This window comes from Mesoplodon bidens, assembly GCF_964165515.1.
Source record: "Mesoplodon bidens genome assembly, chromosome: X".
Lineage (NCBI taxonomy): Eukaryota > Metazoa > Chordata > Mammalia > Artiodactyla > Ziphiidae > Mesoplodon > Mesoplodon bidens.
Genome location: NC_138163.1, coordinates 37,495,479 through 37,523,062, shown reverse-complemented (window position 1 = coordinate 37,523,062; position 27,584 = coordinate 37,495,479). Strand labels below are relative to the sequence as shown.

General features: G+C 43.0%; 2 protein-coding genes across 6 annotated transcripts in view; both read right to left on the bottom strand.

Annotated features, from left to right (window-relative positions):
- Nucleotides 1–1,421: 1,421 nt before the first annotated feature.
- NKRF (NFKB repressing factor) lies at nt 1,422–15,787 on the bottom strand. Its single transcript, XM_081222888.1, has 3 exons — nt 15,103–15,787; nt 5,856–5,986; nt 1,422–4,400 (listed from the first exon to the last, which is right to left on the bottom strand). Exons 1-3 carry the CDS (start codon nt 15,366–15,368, stop codon nt 2,443–2,445), a joined length of 2,355 nt encoding a protein of 784 aa, XP_081079014.1. The 5' UTR covers nt 15,369–15,787; the 3' UTR covers nt 1,422–2,442.
- Nucleotides 15,788–23,010: 7,223 nt separating this feature from the next.
- SEPTIN6 (septin 6) overlaps nt 23,011–27,584 on the bottom strand; it is a 72,001-nt gene continuing 67,427 nt past the window's right edge. Inside the window, exon 11 of one of the 5 annotated variants that reach the window (XM_081222593.1) lies at nt 23,011–24,024. In XM_081222593.1, the coding sequence (XP_081078719.1) occupies nt 23,792–24,024 (233 nt within the window). In that variant the 3' untranslated portion in view covers nt 23,011–23,791. The other 4 variants (XM_081222591.1, XM_081222589.1, XM_081222592.1 and 1 more) reach the window with 4 other exon arrangements.

Here is a 27,584-nt window from a genome sequence, read left to right as displayed (position 1 = left end):
GAGTTACTCATAGCACAGTGAATGCACTGTATACTATTTTAAAAAGAATCCCAACAGAATGCAGGAAATTTCTGTTCATTTTATAATCAAAGGGGAGGGAAAAAAATCTAAACAACAGATCTGTGAGCCTCAAAGCTATAAATATAACTGAAAGCAGAGTTAGTTCCTCAGTACAATATATTTAAGTGATTCAAATAAAACTTAAAACTGCTCATGTACCTGTGCAGGTTTTATAGCAAGGTTACTGGGTTAAAACGACTGCCATCTCAAAGAAAGGGAAACTACAAGAACCAACAAAAAGGGGACAAAATAGAACAGCAGGGTTGTCAGCGGCTCATTTTTGCCAAACCCATTTCTCAACGTTCTTTATTCTCAAGCAAGAGTTAAATGACTTCACCCTAATTCCACATCTATACCAAGGCTGATCTAAGAAGTTAGGAAATCTGGACTCTCAAACCGAGAACCAAATATACACTTGGCCCCATTATTTCAGAGCTTAACTTTATTAATATTCTGTTCTATTGAACTTACATAGATAAACCAGATTTGTGTAACACTACCCTACTCCTCCAGCCCCCAAATCATTTGGGGAAGAGGAAAGAAATGTAGAGAAATGAGTTTTCACACTCCTTAATCCCCAAAGCCACTCTTACCCAAGAGAGTTGAAGCCTGGCTTTTCTAACACTAATTGAACCACAGCTTCTCAAAGTTGGCATGAGACTTGTAGGTAAAATAAAAAATCCTATAAAATCTATAAACATTTTAGCTTAGTTCCCTTTGCCACTGTTAAAACATTAAGTGCCAAAATAAAATGCACACCTCATTTCCCTTCCTACCAACATTAGGAAAGGCCATATACTGCAGGACAAAAGAGTTAGTGGAAAGCAAACATCACTTACTGTGTTAATCACTGTAGGTGACTAAAAGTCACGGAGGTCCAGGCATAAAAGTTAATCCCTTTATATTTTTTAAATACTGATTTAACTACAATGGACAGCTTCTTAATGTAAAATATAAATAAGAGGGGAAAGGAAATTGTTCACTGTGGGCCAATTACATGTCACGTTCGGTGCTAAATGTTTTAAGACACTGTAAACAACCTAATTGTTCTAAATATGAAGTCATTGGAAGTGTTTATCAATATCAGTATCCATCTCTGAATATTAACACTTAATTTATCTGAGATACAAAAACAAAATCACGTAGAAGTAAACAGCCTGAGATTTGGTTGCAGCCAGGAGGTTATGGTCCCCAGAGAAAACGTGATGGGTGGCTGACTGGCTGTTCCTATCTGCTAAGTCATTATGTTCATCCACATGTGCTCTAAGTGTTGAAATATTTTGTGCAAATGCCACTTCCCTTCTCCGAAGACCCAAAGTGTCGCTACCAGGCTGCTTCCCAGAAACAAGCACACCGCCATCTTGATCAACTTTGGCTCCTTTTTATTCAGGAAGCATACACTAATCCTTTTTATACAGTTTTTTTTACATTCCAGAAATAAGCGAAAATAGCAGTTTTAAATATGTTACAAAGTTGGCTTTGGGGGCTAAATAAGCTTTTTGAGAGAGGGACCAGCCAACTAACCTTTTCATCAAAGCACCAATGAATCTTCAGTCTTTTACCAAGCTCCACCACAGCTGTGGCCACCTTGGATGTGCTATACACCCAAATCATGTGAAAGCTATAACGGAGAGTTGCTGCGAGTCTCTCTGCAAGGCACCAAGAACAGACAGTTCCAGCTTCCTTTCTTCAGACTGAATCAAAGTTTTGGGAACTTTTCAATTGCTGTCTCAAGTAGTGCTCTCTCAGCATGAAGACTAGAATTTGTTAACACTCATATATCACAAGATACAGTATATCACTTCCAATATTCTGGAAACCACATGGTAGAAGTTATAAATAAATGAACACTAAAATTACTTTAAGAAATTTTTACATCATTTAGTTGGTAAGGACATTTACACATACAGCACAATTTACTATTAAACATTCTATAACTGGCTTCACATAAAGATGAAAATAGATAATACAAAATGACCTGACATTTTCAGTTAAGTCTGGAATTAAGACTGTAGTTTTATTGTAGTCAATATCAACTTTACGTATTGTTGCAAACTGCTGTGCTATGCCCTTTAAAATGGGAATTTCTTTCTCGGGGTGAAATTCCATTTGGATATGTGTTCTTGCTTTGTACAAACTACTAAAATCTGAGGGACACAGCAATATCAAAGACACAAACAGTAACTGCACAATATTATCTGCTGGATTAAGCTAATACAAGTGGACAGAATTCTTCAAGTTCCAGTATCTAATAAAGCACTATATGAAATGAACAAGGTGAAACATCTTAAGAATGAATATACTCTGCAACCAGAACATGTAGCATTTCTTTAGTTCACAAACCTGCCTCATTAGGCATTTACAAAATAAATTAGTAAGATCTCAATTTGCTTGAGGCATCACAAGCTCGTAATGCCCCACTTGGCCTTCCTGTTTGAGCTGGTCTAGTAAATCCTCCTTCCGTCTTTTTCTACCTACCACCAGGTACCTGTCGTGGCCCACCCCATGAGACTTACTCTTAAGACCATACTTCTGGGCAATCTGATGTATTTGCTTCCGCTCATCATTAGTCAGCTCTGTAGAGAAAGTTAAATCCGTGTGGCTCTCCGAGCGGGCATAGTTTCTGATGATCTGTTCAATATCTCTCTTGGCAATTTTATTTACCCTCTCTACATCAAGACCAAGCCCTTCCCGCTTATGCTGCTCTTTGACAGAGATTGGCTCCCGAATGCCCTCACCAGATTTACCTAAACCACCACCCGTCCAACCCATCTTTCTCAGCAGCTGATTTCCAATATTATCTTCTTTGATTTGTTGTTTGTAAGCCTCCTCTGCTGAGCGACCCTGAATTTCATTTCTTGAAATCACATCTTCAATAGCTCCTTTCTTCAAGTTGTTAATGACAGTCGGCTGGGTCTTTTTGAGGGTTTTCACAGCTTCCCCAGCAGCTTCATATTTGACAGTTTTCTTCACTCCAACTGCTTCTGCAATTACTTCACTCTCTAGAATCACCTTGCATTTCCATCGGAGTCCTGTCATTCTTTCATAGACATATTCAACTGTCATTCGATTAAACTGAGCTGTGTCGTTCAGCGTGCACACAGGATTTGAAGAATTCTCATAAACTACGAGATCCTTTATATCTTTCTTCTTCCCAGATCCCCTGGGTGAAGAGCCTGTTTGGCACTGTGAACTTTTGACAGATGGGTAAGTGGGTTGTGTTTTTTGAAGGATTTTCAAAGCCTCATCAGCAGCTGCATGTTTACTTGTTTTTTTGGTTCCATAACCTTCAGCTAAGCAGTGATCTTGCAAAAACACTCGACAACGCCATGTACGATTTGGCATCATCTCATATTTGTATTCAACAGACATTTTGTTGTATGAGGCAGAATTGTTAAGGATACCAATGGCATCATTTGCATTTTCTGTAAGGATAAAATTGGTCCAGTGTTTGGCAGAAGCATTAAAAATCGGCTGCCCAGAAGCATCTTTAGCCAGCACCACCAGCTCTTCTGGTGGTTTCAGAGCTGGAGGAAATTCATATGAAGGCATGCCAATCTGACACACCACAAGGTCCTCTCCAATCGTGTGCTTGAATTTCCGTCGGACAACCCTAACTTCAATACGTTTCTGCAAGAGTTTTACAGCTAGCTCAGTAGCTCGATCCCTGGAACCATTCTTGCTGCCAGCATAACCTGTAGTTAAGTAGATATTTTGGCATCTAACTTCACAAGCATAACCATCTGTTAGAAGTTTTTTATTTTTGGGGATGTCAGCAGGAGGGATTTCTTTTAAAGGAGCGTATATATATTCAGGATTTGTCTTACATGCCTGAATACAACGAGTTAACATATATGTGTAATTAATCTTATCAGATCCAGAAGTCATCTCTGGATTAGAAAGGTTCTTCCAGATAGTTGCTGTTAATTTTTCAATAAAATACTGCTTCTCAGCTACCACTGACTCAGGAAATGTCTGTGATGGTGAAGGCTCAGGAGCTGACTGGCAGTTTGCCTGCTGTGATGTGCTGCTGGGGGCAGGGTTCCCAGTGTCAAAATACATGTTGGCTGTTACAGGCTGGTCTTTAGTGAAAATAAATCCTGATGAATCACAATACTGAGAATTTCCATCTTGTATACTGAAAGAGTCTTGAGTATAATCTTGGTAGATGTCTCTTGGCATGCTGGCAAAATGTGTTTGTTCATTTACTTCTTTTGTTTGAGGGCCATAAGGATCTTCCTGTCTTTCATCTTTTGAACTACTAGCTACAAAATGTACAGGCTCAAAACGAGGTCTCACATGGAATTTGGAACCGGCTTGCTTTTTAGGAGGATTTTGACCTATAGAATGAGTGAAATTTACAATTAATTAAAAAAGGAATATTTCAAAAGAACCAAGCAGGAAAATAGTACCAACCATATTATTTTTGCAAACTATATTGTTGGTACAAGATACTTCCCATCACAAAAACTTCAGGTCATTTAGGTGAAGGTACTCAAATATCAATGTAAGATTCCAGCATAAGGAGGGATGCTCCCTGTCTTTCCATGTGTAAGGAAAGAGACTTGATAGAAAATATGCCATTGGGGCTTCCCTGGTGGCGCAGTGGTTGAGAGTCTGCCTGCCGATGCAGGGGACATGGCTTCGTGCCCCGGTCCGGGAAGACCCCACATGCCGCGGAGCGGCTGGGCCCGTGAGCCGTGGCCGCTGAGCCTGCGCGCCCGGAGCCTGTGCTCCGCAGTGGGAGAGGCCACAACAGTGAGAGGCCCGCGTACCGCAAAAAAAAAAAAAAAAGCCATCGACTCGAGTATGCAGGTCACCACCATGCATGACTGGTAGATGCTTCTGCATCTAATGAGTTAAAGCACAGGTGAAGTGTACCGAGTAAGAGGTTGTTCCACTACGATCTCATACCACCTGTGCTGAAAAGCAGATGGCTCTAATGCAACAGAGGTGATGAGCAGAGGCATTTACAAAGCCTCTCTTTTGTACCAGAAGTGACTGACTCTGTGATGGTACTTTACACAGTTGTGACTAAAAAATCAAATAAAAAAAATTGTCGGGCTTCCCTGGTGGCGCAGTGGTTGAGAGTCCGCCTGCCGATGCAGGGGACACGGGTTCGTGCCCCGGTCCGGGAAGATCCCACATGCCGTGGAGCGCCTGGGCCCGTGAGCTGTGGCCACTGAGCCTGCGCGTCCGGAGCCTGTGCTCCACAACGGGAGAGGCCACAGCAGTGAGAGGCCCGCGTACCGCAAAAAAAAAAAAAAAAAAATTGTCAAAAGATCCCAAAGGTTTTCAACTTCAAAATCTTAGTTCTGACCTATTCTGCACAAAAAGGTGTTTGCTATATTTTATTTCTAGAACAGCTGGAAACTAATGATTTATGGAGGATATCAAATTTAAAGCTATGGAAGAACTCTGTTGAGGCTATACCAGACACTAGAGCTTTCTCCCTATAACACTGTTTAGTAGAAAATTGGTCCACGCTGGACCCATCCAAGAGGATTTAGTTACTCAGATGCTCAAATGATCTAGAGTATAAGGTTGTTCTATTTAAAGGGAGGTTCCATGGCACAGACTTCAAGGACAGCATTATAGTGTGAGTTCAGTATTCTTAGTTTTCAGTCCTATTTAGCATCCTAAAAAAGAATGTATAAACTAACAGTTAAAATTTTACACTTGTGTAAGATCCAAAGTTACCAATGTTATTTAAAATCATATACCACACTCATATCATTAAAAAAAAAGCCACACTGTCTCTTCAAATCCCACCTTCCAGAAATAAGTATACTCACCATCACATGTTGAGAGGTGACGTTTTTGACCTTTGGAAGGTTTGGACAGCATCAGATCATATGAAGGCATCTCCCCAATATCAATACCTTCAGCCATTTGGAGAATTTTTTCCATCAAGCGTGGGCTGTACCTATTTAAATTAAGATAATCTACAGTTAAAACAGATAAGAATGCAGTTTTTGAAAAAGTTTCTACATGACCCGTCTTATAATTGCTCCCACAGGACTTTACCAACAGAGTGTCTTGGCTATAAAACTGAAGAACCTGCCATAAAATAGTTATGTATCAAATGAGTAATTATGTTACTATCATTAGGAGACATACAAACATAAAAATCAAGAAATTTAGGTGAAGACCTTATCTTTAATTTGAACTAAAAGTATCCATATAAACTCATAAATTTTCTCTATCATATATGTATATTATATGTAAATAATTACATTAACATATTTACAGAAGTACTAAGAGTGTCAATAAGAGATGGGTTGTGGGACTTCCCTGGTGGCGCAGTGGATAAGACTCTGCGCTCCCAATACAGGGGGCCAGGGTTCGATCCCTGCTCAGGGAACTAGATCCCACATATATGCCGCAACTAAGGAGTCCGAAACTAAGGAGCCCACGTGCTGCAACTAAGGAGTCCGCCTGGTGAAACTAAGACCTGGTGCAACCAAATAAATAAATGAATAAATAATAAGGGATGGGTTGTTAACATCCAGATTGTGGTTTCTATCACTTCCCACCAAAAGGAATCAGAGTCCTGAGAGAAATGGTTGGATCGAATCCAGGTCTGGGGCAAGAAATGTATAAGGTGAACCTGGGAGATATTTTTGTGCCTGGAAACAAGGAAGCTGTCAAAGACCTCAGGGGTTGTGTCAAATGGACTCAGAAGTGAGCCAACTTGAGTATCAGTAAGAATAACCACAGTGGACTGAAACACATCAAATATTTTAAAAATCCATTAGTTCATAATAATACTTACAAACTCATTATTGGTCACCTTTGTAGGATGGTAGGGAATCAAATCATTATTCCAAAAACAGGTAATGTTAAAAGAAGAAAGCAAGCATTTATCTGGCATTTTCCTGTACAGACTGTACCTCAGAGAATCTAGAGAGTTGATGAGGAAAATCTCTTTTACAGAAGCATTCCAGCTAATAAATGAAGGAATGATAGATTACTACCATTTTGTGACCCATGATGCAACAATAAGTGATCATCAATGGCTGCTAAGCTTATCAGATGAAAAGCTGACGGAGAAGAACCTAGAAACAGACCCATACTAATGTGCTCAACTGTTGACAAAGCTGGAAAAGCAATCCAATGGTGGAAGGACAGCCTTTTCATCAAATGGTGCTGGACCAAGTGGGTATCCTTAAGCCAAACAAACAAACAAACAACCTCAACCTCACACCTTACACAAAAATTAACTCGAAACGCATCACAAACTGGAATGTAAAATGTGAAACTAAAAAGCTTTTACAAAAAACACAGGACAAAATCTTCAAATCTAGGGCTAGGCAAAGAGTTCTTACACTTGACACCAAAAGCATGATCCATTAAAGAAAAAGTTAATAAAATGGACCTCACCAAAATTAAAAACTTTTGTCCTCAAAAGACCCCATGAAGAGGATGAAAAGACAAGCTACAGACTGCAAGAAAACATTTGCAAACCACACACTTGACAAAAGGTTAGTATCTAGTATAAAGACCTCTCAAAATGTAACAGTAAGATATATACATATATATATAATGTGCATATATGTGTATATACACATATATATGTGTACGCATACATATAAATGGACAAAAGATATAAACAGAACATTTCACCAAAGAGGATATACAGATCGCAAATAAGCACACAAAAAGATGTACCACAATGAGATCTCACTCCATACCTATCAGAGTGGCTAAAGTGAAAAATAGTGACAACACTAAATGCTGACAAGGATGCAGAAAAACTGGATCAACCGTACATTGCTAGTGGGAATGTAAAATGGTATGGACACTCTGGAAAACAACTTGGAAGTTTCTTATAAAATTAAACATGCAATTACCTCACAATCTTGCAACTGCACTTTTGGGCATTTATCTCAGAGAAATAAAAGCTTATGTTTACACAAAAAACTGTACACAAATGTTCAAAACAGCTTTATTTGTAACAACCCAAAACTGCAATCAGCCCAGATGTCTTTCAACAGGTGGTTAAACTCTGGTACCACATACCACGGAACACTACTCAGCAATAAAAAGGAAAAAAACTATTGATACACACAATATTGTGTATGAGTGGGAGGGAGATGGATGTGGTTATAAAAGGGCAACATGAGGGATCCTTGTGGTACTGGAACTGTTCAATATCTTGACTGTGGTAGTGGATATGCAAACCTACACATGATAAACTGTATTGAATTAAACACACACAACACACACAACACACAACACACACACACACACACACCAGTACTAGTAAAACTGGGGGAATCTGTGTAGAATCAGTGGATTGCAACAAGGTCATTATCCTGGTTATGATATGATACAATAATTAGCAAAATGTTGTCACTGGGGGGGACTGGGTAAAGAGTACAGGGCATTGCTTTGTGTTATTTCCCTACAATTACACATGAATCTACAATTATTTCAATAAAAATTTCAATTAAAAAAAGCTGGTGGAGAACTTTATAATCTTAATATCACTAAAAATTGGACAACCAGACCTGTGTCCCTGATGTGATATGACAGGATAAAGATCTAAAAAGTGTTCTTGCCCACCAAATAATTGAACTCAAACCTAATCAAGCCCCTAACTCCTAGAAACATGTTAAACACCATCACAAGCATACAGCCAGCCAGGGACTTCCCTGGTGGTCCAGTGGGTAAGACTCCACGCTCCCAATGCAGGGGGCCCTAGTCAGGGAACTAGAGCCCACACGCATGCCACAACTAAAGATCCCACATGCCGCAATGAAGATCCCACATGCCGCAACTAAGAGCTGGTGCAGCCAAAGTAAATAAATATTAAAAAAAAATACAGCCAGCCAAATCCAAAATGAAGGAAACACTATGTGACAGCCCATTTCTTCATCAAATAAACAGCATGAAGTAAAAGGAGAGGGAATGGTTACAGGTTATAGGTTATAGACAGATCAACCAGATATGCATGGACCTTGTTTGGATTGTGAATCAAACCAACTGTAAAAAGGTATCCTGAGACAAATGCAGAAAACTAAACATGGACTAGGCATTGGACGATTTTAAGAAATTATTGTTAACTTAGTTGAGTATGAATAATGGTATTATGAAAAATTACCTGGTACAGATATATACTAAAGTATTTGCAGGAGAAATGATGTCAAGATTTTCTTTAATATACTCCAGACTATCTCCCACAAAAAAACTGGGGGCAAGATGAAATGAGAAGGGTAGCATGACAGACTTGATAATCGCTGAAGTTGAGTGATGGGCACATGGGTGTCCACTAAACTATTTTTGTGTGTCTGATTTTTCCATAGTAAAAAGCTTTAAAACATACAATTTTTAAAAGGACTCCTTTATGAAGTAGATTGGAGCTTGACAGAATATCAATTTCCTGCAGAGAAACAAAAATATGGGCTCAAGTGAAGTCCTGGTTATCATGGGGATCTACTCACCCTTACTACCTTCAGAGCCTTTCGCAGCCTACCAGGGACCACTGGACTGCCAGGGAATTCCCCAAGAAAGTTCTGAAAATGAGTGACTAGCACACCTCTACATGAATAGGTTCTGAACTTGAAGGAGGATAACATTTTCCATTTTCAACACAATAGGTTCCACACCCTTCAGATGTCTTTCCTTGCAAAGCAAAGAAGTGACATGGTGGCCTTCACTGACATTACCTGGAAGCCAGCCCACTTGTAACCCACACTTCCCACTGATAACTGCTGCTGCCAGCACCGGTATTTAAATGCCAAGAGTGATTTTATTTTTATTTACTCTTATCTAAATATCAAAAAACATCGCCTAAAACGTCATACATTGTATATATCACTTTCATTAAGATTTGGGAGTCCAATTTCCAAGGTGATGAAAACAAAAGATTATGAAAGTGAGATGAAGTCTACAAATCTTAAACTGGTATTGCCACTCTTGCTACCAAAATTGGTACTACAACCAACCCACTCACCTTGAATTCCAGTCCAAATTCTCCAGACCTTAAATTATAGCCTGATTCCAAATACGGTATACAACTGTAAATGGCATGTATGCCATACAGTGTGCATGAATGATGCATTTGGGGCCCACTCCATTCACATTCACATTTTCTCTCAGGTTTCTTCCAGCGTTAGTAATGATTATACCTACTTACTGTTCTCTATTCATTACATCTGCCACAAAATTCAACATCACCCATAGGCTATAAAAATAAACCTCTGTGTTAGTTGCCAACACAGTCATCTTCTCAGCCCTTTATTAGGAAGTCATAATACTGAAGAAGCCCAACCAGCTGAAAAAATAATGGAACAGACCCGTATAGTGCCTAACACTTGACTATTCAAAGAACAATGCAAATATTCATCTTTGCATTAATCTTTACTATGAAGACCACTAGGATTTCAGTCTCCAGAGAGTAGCTACCCAGGGATAAAGAAGTGGTTCCACAAATTTGAAATAAGCCAAGGCAGTAAAGCTTTCATTACTCAGTTTTCCACAGTGTATTTTTTTTGTAGTGGATTTAAAAGGAACACCTTTACTCCAGAAATTTTAGAGAATCCACCAAGAAAAGCACCTACAAACCCAACCACTGATAACTTCACTAACATTTTGGGGTTTACTTTTTATTCCTTTTTCTATGCTTCCCATACCACGTCCCCCCACCGCCGCAAAAATAACACTATCAGATGATCTATGTTGATCTGTAATCTGCTGGGGGCGGGTGTTGTTTTTCTTGATTTACTATGTCATAAACTTTCTCTCCATGTCATTACCACATGGGTTTTAATGGCTATATAGTATTCTATCTTACGGTGGGACCATGACGTAAAGTGTCAGTAAGGCAAGTCTAATAGAGTAATTTTAAGATGCATGCATATTATGTAGTTAAGTCTGTTAATTCACCCATTTGGTTGTAAATGCTTAAAAAAGAAAACCAAAAAGCCCCAGCAAGTCTTTAAGGTTTCCAAAGATAGTTTATTATGTTCCAAGCTTTAGGAAATCACAACTGTCCCACCATACCTAGCATACAAAAAGATGATGTCTAATGGACAAAGACATCTGACTTCATGAATCTTACATTCTTGAAAAAAGACACGTGCATATAGGTGTATACTTATGATATACAATGGCACCTGAAATTTAATGAATATTCAGTAATAGATGCTTTCAATTTTTTTTTAAATTTATTAAACTGCTCTACTAGGTCCAAATAAAAAAGCTGAGGTTTGAAAACTAAGCAAAGATTAGGATTTCCAAGTATAAAATTATTTATGCAAAACTATTCTTAAGACTCCTAACATAGTCAGTGAATAACATAAAACCAAGATTATTGATACATCTTTTGAAAGCTCCCACTCATACTTCATTAGCTGGTGACTGATGCACTCTACCTACTATGTGCGAGGTTAGTTTCACAACATGAGCCCAGCTAGCGTCTACCTTCCAAACACCAATCTCAATCAACAAGGAAGAGACAAATATTCAAGGTGGCAAAGCTGATTTCATTTTAGGGTATATTTTCTCTATTAATTAATATCTCATCAAAGGTAATTAGGCCAGGATTCTGTTTCTAATACTACTGATGAAGAATGATTGGAAAACTGAATGCTCCAGTTAACCATTCTGCTTTATTAAATATACATACACTATTGACAATTTTAAGTAAAAACTGCAGAGGTCCCTAGGCATTCATATGAACAATTATGCTGTAGATGTAGGTGATTAGAAGACTGCACTAACTTTCCATTAGCCACAAGACGTATCTTAGAAATTGCCTACAGAAAACAATCTTGACAGGTTGTTTACTTTTATGAAGCAGACAAGAAAAAGTGAAGAGAAATAATTTCAGCTATTTGGGCTTCCTCATTGCCTAGACTATGAGGGAAAAAATGATCAAAAAGCAGACTGGAGGGCTTCCCTGGTGGCGCAGTGGTTGAGAATCTGCCTGCCAATGCAGGAAACATGGGTTCGAGCCCTGGTCTGGGAGGATCCCACATGCCGCGGAGCAACTGGCCCCGTGAGCCACAATTACTGAGCCTGCGCGTCTAGAGCCTGTGCTCTGCAACAAGAGAGGCCGCGATAGTGAGAGGCCTGCGCACCGCGATGAGGAGTGGCCCCCGCTTGCCACAACTAGAGAAAGCCCTCGTACAGAAACGAAGAGCCAACACAGCCATAAATAAATAAATAAATAAAATTTAAAAAAAAAAAAAAAAAAAAAAAAAAAAAAAAAAAAGCAGACTGGAAAACATTGCTTTATTTTATCCTATAAGGCAATGGTTCTTATAGTGTAGTCCCTGGATGAGCATTTTCTGATCAACAGTATTATCTGGGAATTAGTTAGAAATGCAAATTCTGGGGTCCCACCTCACACCTACTGAATCAGAAATTCTGGGAGTGGAGCCCAGCAATCTGTGTTTTAACAAGCCTAACAGATGATTCTGATGCTTGCTTAAGTCTGAGAAACATGCTACAGATAGTCAAGAAGATATTCAAACTTGTTCTCTGACAATCACCACTATCACCAAAAAGAATGAAACGTGGTTTGCTTCCCTGCACATTTGAGCTCCTCCTCCTGGCTTGGTCTTATGATCAAATAGTTTTCAAAGATGTCCGTGACCTAGGAGTTATTTCAGCCCCGGCTAAATCAGAACACAGAAAGTCCTACGAGTGGGAAACAAAAGGCAAAGAGTTCCCTTCTTGCTCCTGTTTATAATCTGTTCTGTAAGTCAAGGGATGAGCCTTGAATAACAAATTAACAATTTTAGACTAGAGTGGGCTGTGTCACCATGTACTCCACAGTTCCCTTGGGAGAAAAGAAGAGTCTTCTGTCACAGAAGAGTAGACCAGAAAGCAAGAGCTCCGCCAACATCGACATTAACAAGTACTGGAATACAGATTTTACCCACCTGAAGATGACAGCTAATATAAAGCCTGCCTAAAGTGGAAGACTGCACTTGGTCCCTAGCTTCCAAGATTCTTTATTGCCTCTTCCATTTCTCCTATATCTAAGTTATCAGGTACAATGCAAACATTACTCTTCAGTTAAGCTACTGGATAATGTTATAGCAATTCTTGTATTGATTGAATTGACTTAACTACAATGCAACATGATGACAATACATGTGTTGATATATACTATACACAAATGTGCCTGGGTGAGTGCATACACACAAATGCTCTGGATGCCTGAGCTTTTAACACTATCACTGGCCCGGTTTGTGTTTTTAATGCCCTAGTTATGCTCAAGGCTGCTGTTGTTCTTGGGATGAAATCCTGACAGATAATAATGACTTATGTCTGTTACTTGCTTTCACTCCTGGTCCATCCTTCCCTATAGCAGCTGTGTCTCAGTGGAAACAGCATCGGAAGACTTGGGTCCCAGCCCCAACTATGGGACCTTGGAAAAGTCACTTAACTTCTTGGCTTCCATTGATTTAGCTGTAAAAATGAGACACCACTCAATTTCCAAGGTTGTTGTATTAAATGAGATACATAAATGTTTTAAGTATTTTGTACATTACAAAGCTGTATTCATCTGTTCATGCCACACATATGTACTGAGCAGCTATTATGAAGAAGGCACTCTTCTAGGCACTGAGGATAAAGGTGTGAACAAGAAAACAAAAACCCTTTCCCCAAAGGAGTTTACATTCTTGTGGGAAGGTAAGATTTATCAGTAACACAAAGGATGGTTATTCTCACCTATAACTTTTTTTTTAAGGATTCAGATTCCCCATGGCCGCCTGTGATATTAAGGAGATCTATGATTACAGGATAAAGGTACCTTTTCTACTGCCAGAACAATATTGTTAAGTGAAGGTCAATTAGATTTATCTGACTTGATTAATTACTGAGGCTTCCCCAGTTGTAACCAGTTCCTCCAGTGAAATAATCATTATCTCTGGAGGCAGAAATTACACTGACCTAGAAAAGACAGAAAAAAACACATTTGTGTTTTGAAAGCGAAACAAAGTATCACGCTGGATGCTATGTTCAACAATTAAGCACTAACAGTAGACAATCCTATCTATGTTTATCTGTTACAGTCATTCCTGGAACTGAACTGGCTGAATTTGATCTGATCATTTTCCAGAATTTCTCATCCTTCCTAATAAATTCACCGTGAGGCAAGAGTGTCAAAAAAAGAAGCCTCTTAGTCTATCAAAGGAATGATAAGTCTAGTATAGGGCCTGTTTGAGGGTTCTGTAGGACAGTGGTCCAAGTAGTCTGTTGAGGAAAAAAAAATGCGTTGGAACCATACCGCAGTCTCCATTGAATGCAAAGAGCTTTTAAAGAGGCCTGTTCAGAACCCCCACCAGGTTCTAGGAAAGGGGGGGAGGGGACATATACCTAAAACCTCACCCTGAGGCCAAATGTTAATCCTTCTGATCACAATTGAAGGTAAATGAGGGCAATCCTTTTTTACAGCAGATATATCCATTTCTTTGTTTGCGTCCATACACATTATGCGCAAATCTACAAGAAAGGCGGGCCCTGCGGCTGAGAGACCTCATACAAACCGCCTCCCCAGAAGACAGTACAACCCAGCTGCAGGACTGGTGTTGTTTAATTTAACGGGGATGGAAAGGGAGGCCAGTCAGGAGGAGACAAGAATTAGAACCAGAGTCCCCTCCCCTCCCCCCACAGACCCTCGAAGCCCCGACTGTTGAATATTCCCTGCGGATACCGCATCCCTGGAAGGTCCTACGCAGGTCCGAGGTTCTGCTATTCGTCATTTCCCACGCCCTCCAAAAACACCATCAAAATGACCTCTCAGTAATCCTCTCCCAGGCGCTTCCTTATCTCCATCCCTGGTCCTGGAGGGGCCGCTCCCGCGATCCCCGCACCCTTCTAGATGTTATGTCATCCCCTGCCACCTAGCTCGGTCAATCCCCCCCCCAGGCCAACAGTGAGCCCTCTGGAGTCCTCCAGCACCTCCAAATCTCCAGTCTCTAAGCCCTCACCCATACCCGCCCCCCCGTCCCTATCCCGACCCTCATCGCCGATTCCCCACCACCACCCGTGTCCCTAACCCGACCCTCACACCTTCCTCACCTGCAGCCCAGGAAAACGTGGTTGGTCCAGGCAGCGGAGAGCGCGAGGAGCTGGTCTAGGGCAGCCCCGGGATAGCTGTGCAGGTGCCGACAGATGAAGCTGCGCCGCAAAGCCCACTGCCAGTCACTTTCGTGGCTATAGCGCCACTGCTCCAGCACTGGCTCAGGCGGGGGCGGCGGGAGGGGCGGCAGCGGCGGCGGCGGGAGGGGGGGCAGCGGCGGCGGCGACAGGAAGTCGCCCCCCAACAGCAGACGTCCGCCAGCCATCTTCTCCGCCCCCAAGCAGGGACCCCAGGGATGAAGCAGACTCGCTACCAGGAGAGAGCGGGAACGGGGGTCGGTGGGAGGGGCCGGGTGAGGAGAGGCGCGCCGAGGCGCGAAGACCAACTCTCAGGGGACTGGAGTGTGTGCGTGACGGGCAATCGCTGAAAAGGCGAGCACGAACTCGCGTCCCGGCAACCCGGGAGCACGCCCGTTGCACTCCTCCAACTCGTGGAGGAGCAGGAGGAGGGCACCCGCCGCAGTCACACGCGCGCCGGGGAGGCCGAGCCAGGCCCCGCGCTCCGCACCTCCGGCTACCCGCAGACTCACGCACTGCACTGGGAAGGAAAAAAAAAAAAAAGACACCAGCACGCTTTGCTCCCCTTCCTCTAGTCTACCTACCCGCGTGTAGCCCCGAGGTTGTGAGGCCAGTGCGCCTGCGCCGCGGCTGTTCCCTAACTTCGAAATCCCGTCACTGAGTCTCGCGCGACGTACGTTTTTTTCCCTTTCCTGAGGACTACGGGCCTTTGACGCACTATGGTAACAAGCGGGGGGCGGGGCTCCGGGAAGGGGATTTTTGGAAGGTTCTCTGAGGCTTGGGTACCTTGTTCTGTTAAGTCCCTGGAAGGCTCTCACAGGTGATTCTTGGCAGCAGTAGCTCGCCTGACGCTTTTCCCTGGGTTTCTGACAGTGGGACCGTGCACTCTGGGAGAGACTTGGGTTTGAAATGTATTTTACCCTTTTTATTTTTTTAAATGTCAGCTCTCTGAGGCGCCTTTTCTTCAGAGGATTAGCTTTGTATTTTACTGTGAAGTAGTACTAAAAACGAAATACTTAGAAAATCATCCACAGCGCCACTTCTCTAGTCAACCACTTTTATCACCCATACTGCATCCCAATTGCTGACAGGCATCGTGTTTACAAGGTAGTGATCACGATTTCAAATAATTCTGTATTAACTGTATCAATTTAAAACGTGCAGAATATTACAAAATGCAAAAGGAGCCCACAAAAGAGGGTTAAAAGCTGCACAGCAGCAAATGGCCCAATCACTCTGTAGGCAAACGTTATTACTAGACCCGTGGTTCTGCTCCAGCCCGATCCCTCAATCCCTGTCTGCCAGTCTGTGCTATGAAAGTAGTTAATGAGTGTCTGTCAGCGGGAATTTACACAGCACCTACTGTGTGCTCAGTATAGTCAATACAAAGGAAAAAGAAACTGGGTTTTCTCTGTTGTCCTGGAACTGATTACAGTGTTAGTGGGGAGAAATAGTCCTGCACAGAGCTCTATGTCCCACGGCAGCAGGACCATTGGATGAGGTAGCTTTGACCCACTGTCCCCTTCTGTTTAATGATGTATTTCTCATTATGTGACACATTTATGTGTAGGGGTGTGTTGGACTGAGAAGAGCAAATTACAGCATTGTTCACACTGTTTCATAATCTATTTCCATGCCTGTCTCTCCCATTACACAGGGAGTGCTGTCTTTGACTCTGATATGCATTCATGTTTATTGAAATAATGACAGTCTTTGAACCATCAAATCAAAGAACATGATACTAGAAAGGAAGCGTAGAGACCATAAACTCAAATCATCATTGCATGAGTGAGAAAAATAAGGCCAGAGAGGTGTAGTGATAGCTGAAGACTGTAGAGACCACTTCCGGCAAAGCTGAGATCAGAATCTAGGTCACCTGACTCATCATCCAGTGCTCCCCCAGTCACTTGCCATTGAATTGCTCTGTTTTTTATTCTTTGCAGTGTGTACCACCTTCTGAACTTTAAAAAAATTTGACTCCTCCCCACCCCCCGTGACAGCTCCATGAGAACAAGGAACTCATCTGTCTTGCTTTTAGCACCTACACCTGGCTCCTGTAGGAACTCCACAGTTATTTGTTGAATTAAATGAATGATTGAATGAATGAAGGCTCTTTCTGTTGTCCCAAACTTGTGAAATTCATTTTCTTGGGGTCTACATTTTAAGCTGATTTGTAATTTTACAGTTAGATTAATTTCAGCCTAAGATGCCAACTTTCATCAAAATCAACATTGCAATCAATACACAGCTTTTGGGACTTCCCTGGTGGCACAGTGGTTAAGAATCCGCCTGCCAATGCAGGGGACACGGGTTCGAGCCCTGGTCTGGGAAGATACCACATGCCGCGGAGCAACTGAGTCACAACTACTGAGCCTGTGTTCTAGAGCCCACAAGCCACAACTACTGAGCCCGAGAGCTACAACTACTGAAGCCTGCGCGACTAGAGCCCCTGCTCTGCAACAAGAGAAGCCACTGCAATGAGAAGCCCGTGCACCGCAACAGAATAGCCCCCACTTGCCACAACTAGAGAAAGCCCGCGCGCAGCAACAAAGACCCAACACAGCCAAAAATAATGAATGAATGAATGAATGAAAAAAGAAGTACAGATAATTATACCAAAAGACCATAGTGTTAAAAAAAAATACACAGGGGCTTCCCTGGTGGCGCAGTGGTTGAGAGTCCGCCTGCCGATGCAGGGGACGCGGGTTCGCGCCCCGGTCCGGGAAGATCCCACATGCCGCGGAGCGGCTAGGCTCGTGAGCCATGGCCGCTGAGCCTGTGCATCCAGAGCCTGTGCTCCGCAACGGGAGAGGCCACAACAGTGAGAGGCCCACGGACCGCAAAAAAAAAAAAAAAAAAATACATAGCTTTCTTAAAAAAAGAGTTGAGAAAATAAAAATGCCTTCCTCTCAGCTTGGATGAAAATTCTTCCATCATACAGGAACAAATAATTCCAATCTGACTTGTGAATTTGGATTACAGAGTGAAAGGCAATGAAATTGATGTTAGAGGCCATTTGCTCTGGAACAGCCATAGCTGGAGTCCATTTGTAAATCCTGCTATGGAATAAGCAGTTTCATCTCTAGGAAACAAAACAAAAATTCCCATGATTCTCCATGACCTTTCCCTGGTAATCCTTCTGATCAAGAAAAGCCTTCAGCCAACCTATCTCAGCCTATTCCCTTCTCACAAGCCACAGATGTTTTCTCAGTGAGCAGGAATTGAAACCCCTAAGCAGAAGTAGATTATCGGAATAATGGTTGAAGAGAGGTGTAGGAGGGGGCTCTGATAACAGCAGCCATTGCCATCCTAAAACAATCCAGAAACCTCCTGTAATCACCTGTCCTCCTCCCCTCCATCATCCTTCTCTGTTCTAACACACGCTCCTGCCACTGTTTTTACATGAAACACACACAAAGAGTCCGACAGCTCTGAGCTTCCTTCCCTGCCCTTTCCTGTGGGGAAGCCAGTGCGTGATGAGAGGAGGGAAACCTGGAACCTGGCTAAGCACCACCCTCATAAGCTATCCCAGAAATTAGATCACCAAAGGTTCTTGACCAGAGCATTCTGCACTACAATAGCCTCTTGAGGAATGGCTACTAAAAGCAATAGCTAGGAGCTGGCCAAATCCCAGTAATCTGAGCACCAAAATTATTAAGGAGAGTTATGAGCCACTGAAAAAATAGGAAGTCATAAGTCCACAGTGATACCAAGTAGATAAAGAAACAATGAGAGAGAAGGGAGGGCCTTTGCTTACAATAGAATACCATGTGCTGACTGGTAAATATGAAGGGAATGCTGGAGTTGGAAAATCATCATTTTGTAGATTGGTTCAGGCAAGAATTACCAATAGATGCTAAATCTAGGGGGAAATGTTTGATGAGGAGTAGGATATTTGCATGGACTTATACTTTCTCCTCACAGATAGTTTACTAGTAGCAAAGAAGGGGAAAAAACAGTGATTATATAGTGCAGAGATTGGGCAACACCTTGACCCCAAATGAGAACAGTCTATTTTTTAAATGGGACCTCAAGAATATCAATGTCATGGAAAGACAAAGAAAGGCTGTTTCAGATTAAAGGAGACTAAAGAAACAGGACACAATGGGTGATCCTAGAGCCAATCTTATATGGCAAGAAAAATTGCTGTAAAGTATACTATTCAATAGATTAAAGTAGTGTAACAATATTAAATTTACTGAAGTTGGTGACTGTGGCTATGTAAGAGAATATCCTTATTTTTAGGAAATACCCACTGGAATATTTAGGGGTGAAGGGCCATGATACATGTAGATTACCTTCAAATGGTTCAGAAAAAAATATTATGTATCTCTATCTAGCTAGATACAGAGAGAACCTGAGTATAAATGATAAAGCAAATGGGGCAAAATATTATCAGTTGGTGCATCTGGGTCAAGAGCATGTGGGTATACTTGGTATTATTCTTGTAACTTAATTTCAAAATTAAATGTTTCAGAAGTGCAATAGTTCCCTACATGGGTGAAGAATCTCGATCTAGCTACCTCTTAATCACTTTTTATTGTGTGTCCTAGCACTCTCCTGGCCCTCTGGGGGGCTATGAAATGATGTTCCTACCCTTAGGAGGCTAAACCTCTCTTGAGGAATGAAGTCCCTCAAACGAGAAGCAGAGAAAATTATAAAATTTCAGCCAGGACGTTAGAAAAGGAAGAAGAGATCAAGATAGGTGAATGGGGTCAAGAAGGGTTTCAAGGAGGAGGTAGGCCTGAGCCTCAAAGGCAGGATTTCAATCAGTAGAGGATATTTCAGATAATGTCAACAAATAGTTTGCATAACTCAGGGAGAGGCCTGTGCAGAGACTGAATGGACTGGAATGGAAACGGCTATTAGGAAGTATTGGAAAATATGGTTGAGTAGATAAGATATGGCCAGTCTGTAAGTTCCTCAAGAGCAGTGTCTAACTGATCTCATGCAAAGTATCCCCCATAGCAGAGGACACTGGACCAAATCCACGGGCGGTGTCCAATACACACTTATCATTTGATTAAGAAAAAATAATTTCATTGAGCCTAAAACCAAGATAAGTAGTTTGTCCCCAATCCTATACATAACAAATATACATATAATTTGTATAGGTATTGAGCTGAGGGCAGGGACTTTCTAAAGTCCAAGCCAAACAGGCTAAGAGATAGTACGGGACCTGGCTGGACATTGACGGAAGGTAGTAGGCCCAGGTGGCAAAGCCAACATGAGGTATTAACTGTTCTAATGCAGAAGTCTTTCAAGAGGTGCCCTCATTTTAAAAGAATGGCCTTGCAAGAAAACTGTCCTTTTAGCAAAGGGATGAATCTCCCCGAGGGGGGAGGCATTTTGAATACAAAAGGACACTGCTTAACGTCAGTGCTTACAACTGGAGCCCAGTTTGCTCAGCCTTTTTGAGGGTATTAGCGGCCTGGTTCTGTCCCTAGAAGTAGTTGGCCTTCTCACTGCTCAGCAGGGCCCCAGCAACTGGCTCTCAGAGCCCCAGCAGACCCTTGCCCCCATCTATGCTCTAGCAAAACTATATGCAAATTTTAGTTAATCAAACCCATTTCCCCACTAACTTGCATTAAAACATCAGCCATTTGTCTTCATTTCTGATTTCTTTTGACCAGCCAGTCACTTTTTTAAAAATACATTTATTTTATTTATTTTTGGCTGCGTTGGGTTTTCGTTGCTGTGCACGGGCTTTCTCTAGTTGCAGCGAGCGGGGGGCTACTCTTCATTGCGGTGCGCAGGCTTCTTATTGTGGTGGCTTCTCTTGTCGCGAAGTACGGGCTCTAGGCGCGTGGGCTTCAATAGTTGTGGCATGAGGACTCAGTAGCTGTGGCTCGCGGGCTCTAGAGCACGGGCTCTGAAGTGCAGCCTCAGTAGTTGTGGCACACGGGCTTAGTTGCTCCGCGGCATCTGGGATCTTCCCAGACCACGGCTCCAACCTGTATCCCCTGCATTGGCAGGTGGAGTCTTAACCACTGCGCCACCAGGGAAGTCCCCAGCCAGTCACTTCTAACACCTTTAGGCTCAATGAGGCATCAACAAGCACCATAATGCATTAGAGGTGGGGTCAGCAAACCGTGGCCCACAGGCTAAATCCCATCCATCTGCCTGCATTTCTATGACCCTCATGCTCAGAGTGGTCTTTACGTTTTAAATGGTTGGAAAAAATCAAAATAATAATAATTCAGAACATGTGAAAATGAAACCCACACGTGAAATTCATTTATAAGTTCTTTTTTTTTTTTTTTTGCTGTACGCAGGCCTCTCACTGCTGTGGCCTCTCCCGTTGCGGAGCACAGGCTCCGGACGCGCAGGCTCAGCGGCCATGGCTCACGGGCCCAGCCGCTCCGCGGCATGTGGGATCTTCCCGGACCGGGGCACGAACCCGTGTCCCCTGCATCGGCAGGCGGACTCTCAACCACTGAGCCACCAGGGAAGCCCCCCACACGTGAAATTCAAATTTCAGTGTCCGCAAATGAACTTTTATTGGCACACAGTCACGTTCATCCTTTTACATATTATCAATGGCTGGTTTTGTTGTATAGTTAGCAGTTGAATAGTTGCAGAGGCCACGCGGCCTGCAAAGCCTAAGATAGTTACCAGCTGGCCCTTTACAGAAAAAGTTTGTTGGCCCCTGCCCTAGAGCAATGGTTCTGTTTGGGGCGATTTTGCCCTCCAGGGAACATTTAACATTATCTAGAGACAGTTTTGGTTGTCACAGCTGGGGATGGGATGGTATAGTGTGCTACTGACATCTAGTGGGTAGCGATGCTACAGTGCACAGGACAGCCTCCACAGCAAAGAATTATCTGGCCTCAAAAGACTATAGTGCTGAGGTTGAGAAAACGTGGATTGGAAGAACCTAAGATACTTCTAGTAAAGGGGAGACTCCATCCTTAACAGGGATTCCGTTTAGTGAACACCCAGATCTTTAATTTACATTATTAGCTCATGGAACCTTCGCAATCACCCTGCAAGGGAGTTACTGATATTCTTCTTTTACAGGGGAGTTTTGACCACAACTTGCCCGAGAGCATACACAGCTGGCAAGTCTGTCTGGCTCCAGAGCCGGTATTTTTCCACACCTCAGTGCCTGCCGGGGCTCGGTGACGTCACAGGCAAGTGTTGTTCCCGCTCCGCTGCCCCCTAGTGTGCGAGCTGCGCAGACGCAGGCCAGTGTCGTTTCCCCTGGTACCCCCTCAGAGGCCTCCGGGCCTCGGTTCGAAGAGGGTATCGACCACTCTCCGGTCTCCAGCATCTGGCCATTCGGGAAATGAAGCTGAGGAAAGGAAACCCCACCTCGACGGCGACCAGAATTATGAAAACTGACCACTCTCCCTCTTCCCCGCTTTAATGCTCGCAGGGACAAGGAGGATTCCCTCCCTAGTAGACCCTATCTATAGAAGTCTTTTCAAGTCATATCCATGAATTTTAGGGATGCTCACATCACAGTATTAAATAAGAGAAGACATGCACCGCAGAGTTCTTTTCCTTCTGGAATTAAAACTCACCCGAATCTTATTCTGTAGGGTCTGGCACTCCACTTTCTCCATCTATTTATTATCCTGGAAGATAATGAGCTCAACGGATCAGTTAAGTCCATGCTAATGAAGGAAAAGTAAAGGACTTCCTGCTCACCTCCACCTCACCCCATGGAAATTTCAAGCCCAGGTGGGGGGAGTAGGCCCAGCAGCCTACCCAGGAAGGTTGCAAACTGGCTGATGGTGCCTCCCTGAGCCCCTCAGTCACCCCCTTTGAAAGGAAGCCACCCACTCCTCCTAAGGCAAACCGCGGTGGGCCCATCACCTAATGATCACACAGCCATTGAGCATTTCTTTGAATTTTATTGAAAATTGACATGGACATTAGAAAGGTATCAAGCTAAATAGTGCTGGTTTCGGGATGTTTCTCCTGGCGAATGAAAGCCCCAGAGGGCCAATGACTGGTCACATCTCTGAGCAAAAAGAACAAAGAAGAAAGGAAAAACAGACTCTGGAAAACATGCAAAGAGGCTCTCTCAAGAGACACAGGACAGTGGAATGGCAATGGTTGTAGGGATATATGGGAATGAGCACACTCACATGGTATTTTGATGCAAGTTAAACCAATGAATTCAAGGCAGATTTATCAACATCAAAGCTCTCCCTCCAGATCCCAAGTTGAGCAGAAACTTCTCTCAAAACCCCAAATGGCCTTGGAAGGTTGAATGGAGTCATTTTGCTCTCACTAAGCTTAAACTCCCCTGACTCTCCCTTCTCCACCTGAGAGTTAGTAGATCCACTTCCCCCACTTGCTGGGGGGTCTGCAGAAGGTCTGTGAATGCTGAAGAAGATAAGAATGTTGCTTGACTTTCTCGTCCATATTCAGAAATGTTTAATAGTGGCCGTAGACAGTCAACCCATTGAACCGGAGAATTGGTGTTTAAAAAGAAAAACAGAAAACTCAAACGAAAACTTGTGAACAGTACTTCCACACCCACAGCTGAGGTCTCCTGCCTCAGTCACTTACACTTGGGTGAGTCGTCCTGCAGTTGTCTCTCTGAGGTTACATTTGGTCCATTCTCCAGCTCGGATGGTTCTTTTCCTGCCTTGTTAGGTTAGGACAAGACACTTCCATTTAAAATACCATGTAAGTCGAGAGAGAGCGTCTTGCCTGGACACAGGGACACAATGAACACTTGTGTGTGGTGTGTGTGTGTGTATGCACACGCACTTTGGAGGAAGAGGGAATTGGTTTCTGATTTGAGACAATATGGAACCCTAACTCTTCTATAATGGCAGTCTTCTCCTTTAGACTTAGTGCAGCTGCTGAAGACAAGATTAAAAAAAGCTGGAGAGGGAGAGAGAAAGAAAGAAAACATGAAATTAGCTAAAGAAAAAGGATATTCAAAGTAAGACAGGGTGAGGGAAGTGGGCAGTGTGAGGTAGCACAGAGTATACTTGGAGAAGACTGGGTCACTGATGGACCATCACCACCAGGAAATCTGCTGAGAAGGTTTTAAGAACACCACACACCAGTTAAAAGCTTCTTGTTTTAATTTAAAAGAGAGAGAGAGAGAGAGAGAGAGAGAGAGAGAGAGCACATATTAACAGCCACATGTGAATGCCAAATAATTAAAACAAAAAACACAAACAAAAAAAAGTGATCTGTACGGCAGCTAGGAAAAGCAAACTTCTTGGCTTAAGAGACATGAGGGGTGTGTGGGTGTACACGCGGGGATTTTTCAAGAAAACCATTCTATTCCAGTCTCAGTTGGGGTGGGCATGGAGTCGGACACAGACCATTTCTAACGACTGGTTTTGTTTCACCAGAAGTAAACAGAGTACTTAGGGTATTTTTTTAAATAGTAATAACTGTACCACTTAAAAAGTCTTTTCACTGAAGAAGGAAGAAAACCTTTCTGTCTACAGTGAGACAAACTACCCAATAAAATAAGCATTTTAATTCTTTTAATAGCCTTGGTTGACTTTCTAAAGGTCTCATGTTCACTCACAAGGTAGATTTTTACCAAACTTCCTTGATGACAAGGATCATCTAGGGCACCTGTTAAACATCCGCATCCGCACGCCCCATTCCAGACTCCCAGGAAAGCTGAGCAGCTAACAGGTGCCTGTGACTCTTATCGTCAGCAGAAGTGCTCAGTTCAGGAGCTGGCCTAGAGTCTTCTGCTTTGCCTGTCCCTACCCACCCCATCCTCGAATATTTTCCTACGGGATAAAAACCTCAAAGGCCCTCTAATACTAACTATTCATTTTCTCCGGAACATCAAATGACTTGTCTTTTGTTCATACATGAACACATTGAGTCCATTTGTAAAATGGCTCGGGACTCAGGAGACACTGAATTTAGCCTGGCTTCTGCCATGAAACAGGACTGGGGCGTCTGGCAAGTCCCTTCATTTCTCGGGGCCTCAATTTCCTCTTACAAGAAAGTGGGTCCTATCTGTCTTCTGGACCAAAATGTCTCCCTTCATACAAAATTCCTGCCTAGTCTCTGAAGGTCTCTCAAAGGCTGGGTGGCTCTAATACCTTTTAAAGTTTTCAGAGCTCCTCAAGCCTCAAGTAGTTAATCTGTAAACAAATGCAAATGAGGGAGCCTCCTATTTGTAATGCAAATAATTACAGCGGATGGAGACCGATTCGTTGTTTAAACTTGGGATTCTTGGGAAGCAGCCGTGAAACTGGTCACTGAAACATCAAAGCTGCAAATAAGCAGCCTTTCCCAAGGAGACCGGACAGCCCTAGCTTAGCATCGCCCTGAGCTGAGTACCCAAGTTTTTTTGTTTTTTAAATCTCTGAGCACAGGGTCTCCTAAAATGTTCCACTGTGTGACTTGGATTTTCTCAAGAAACTAGCTTATGCTTTCGCAGCACCACCTTCATACTTGCTTCTGGCCACTCACCAATCAGTGACTCACCAAACAATACCTATCAAAACTGCACTCTTGCTTTGCCAACAAGAAAAGATAAAGTGTGTGCATTTGTTTGCTTTTCATTTTTTCTGCTTTTTGCTTCCTGTCATCTATTATTGAAGAGAGAATCCCCCCTTCCCATTCTCAATACTTCAAAAAGGCCTGAAAATTTCACATAGCCTTGTTTGTGTGTTTTGAAAGAAAGTGACCAAAAAAAAAAAAACCCCTCAAAAATAAAAAAGAAGGTGGTCATGGTCAGTGCCAGTGGGACTGTGAGGCAGAAATCAAAAGAAGAGGTGGGGCTTGAAGTGGAAGTACATGGCAGGGGCAGGGGACCCAGCTGCCTGGCGCTCCAAAGGAAAGCTGTCAGTTACAATGGGAACCTTGGCTTAAAAGGCTAAATGGAGTCCAGTCCAGCTGTAGCGGGGAATACTATTCAGTACACAGCCATGGATTACTGCAAAGGAAGGGCAGAGAAACGGCGTGTTAGCCACAGATCGTTGCCAGGTCACTCCAGCTCTCACTCTCTCACTGGCCAAACACCAAAGGTCACTGTGCCTCATGGCCCTGACAATGGAGGGCTGTCAACTTCAAAGGGGCTCCCAAAGCCACTATCGGATGGGCCCCATCATACAAATCAGGGCTGGAAGAATTTTAAAATACCAAATCCTTAGACTGGAGACAAACTTAGGGACCTTCCAAGGCACAACGCCTCTTTTCTCCTCTCCAACTGATAGTCTCACCTCTTCTTATTGTGGGGCACGCGCAAAATACAGATTGAAACTCATCATCACATTCACCAAATAGACTGGAAGATTCATCAGAGCGAAACTGAAAACACTGATTCTTTGACCACTCAGTTTAGCAGTTTGTGACAGGGGATGATTATACCTGCTACTGCCCCTGCCTTATTGGGATGGTGTGGCGTCCTAAGGGAAATTACAGAGGAGATGCTGAGACACCTCATAACAATTCCATAAGACACTAGGTTGGTACTAATATTCAGATTTATTCTGCGTTCTGCATCTGTGGGGTACTCAGAATAACAGAGAGGGGAAATTTATGCTACTTTCTTCAGCAGTCGTGCTGTCTGGGAAGGGCTGGCTGTAAGTAAACTCATTCCAGATTTTTAACACAGCTTGAGTGAATCAAAACTGGAAAGGGCTGGGCTGACAGGCCAGAAGGAAAAGGCACCAAATGATTCTCCTTCTGGAACTCTCTGAGAAGAGGCTGCGGCTCTTCTGTTGGGGGCTGAGGGATGGTTGGGGAAGCCAAGTGACTGCGGACTAATGGGGAAAGCCGTGCTGACTGGTGCTCACCCAGCCATGGTGGATGCAAATACCTCAGGGGAAGCAGCAGCAGCCAGAGTTGGAACAGGGAAGCTGGTGGTATAGAAGAGCAGGTGGGACCCCTGAACATGTTACAGTCCGGCAAAGATGGAGTGGGGAGTGGCCGGCTGGGGGAGCTGGGAGGGGCACTGGGATGCAGGATGCATCTTTAAACCACGTGACTGATGGCTTCTTGACCAGAGGCCAGACGCCGTCCTCAGACTCTCGGGCTTCTATAAACCTTGGCAGGAAGAGAGGGGGAGGGCATGGGTTCTGTGCCCCCAGACGTGTTAAGGGGGAATTAGAGACAGGGAAGCACAGCTCTGTTGCGCAGGAAAAGGGCGTCTACAGGAAGCCTAAACTGAAAATGAAAACAGAAGTTGGGTTAATGAATGGATGGATTAATGTCAAAAAAAAAAGGTTAGAAGAAAATGTCATGATGACTACTGGATAAATTAGAATATAGCTGTGTTAGATGGTCTTAAGGCCTCATTGCACTGGCTTCTGGGAACATGCTTTCTCTCTCATTCACCCACACACCTGAGTGGCGACCACAGTGGCATTAGCTAGCAAAACAATTATCAACAGCCACAAGAATACTTCTCTCTTCTTAATTACTAGGTCCTGACTAGTGCCCCCCACCCAGATACC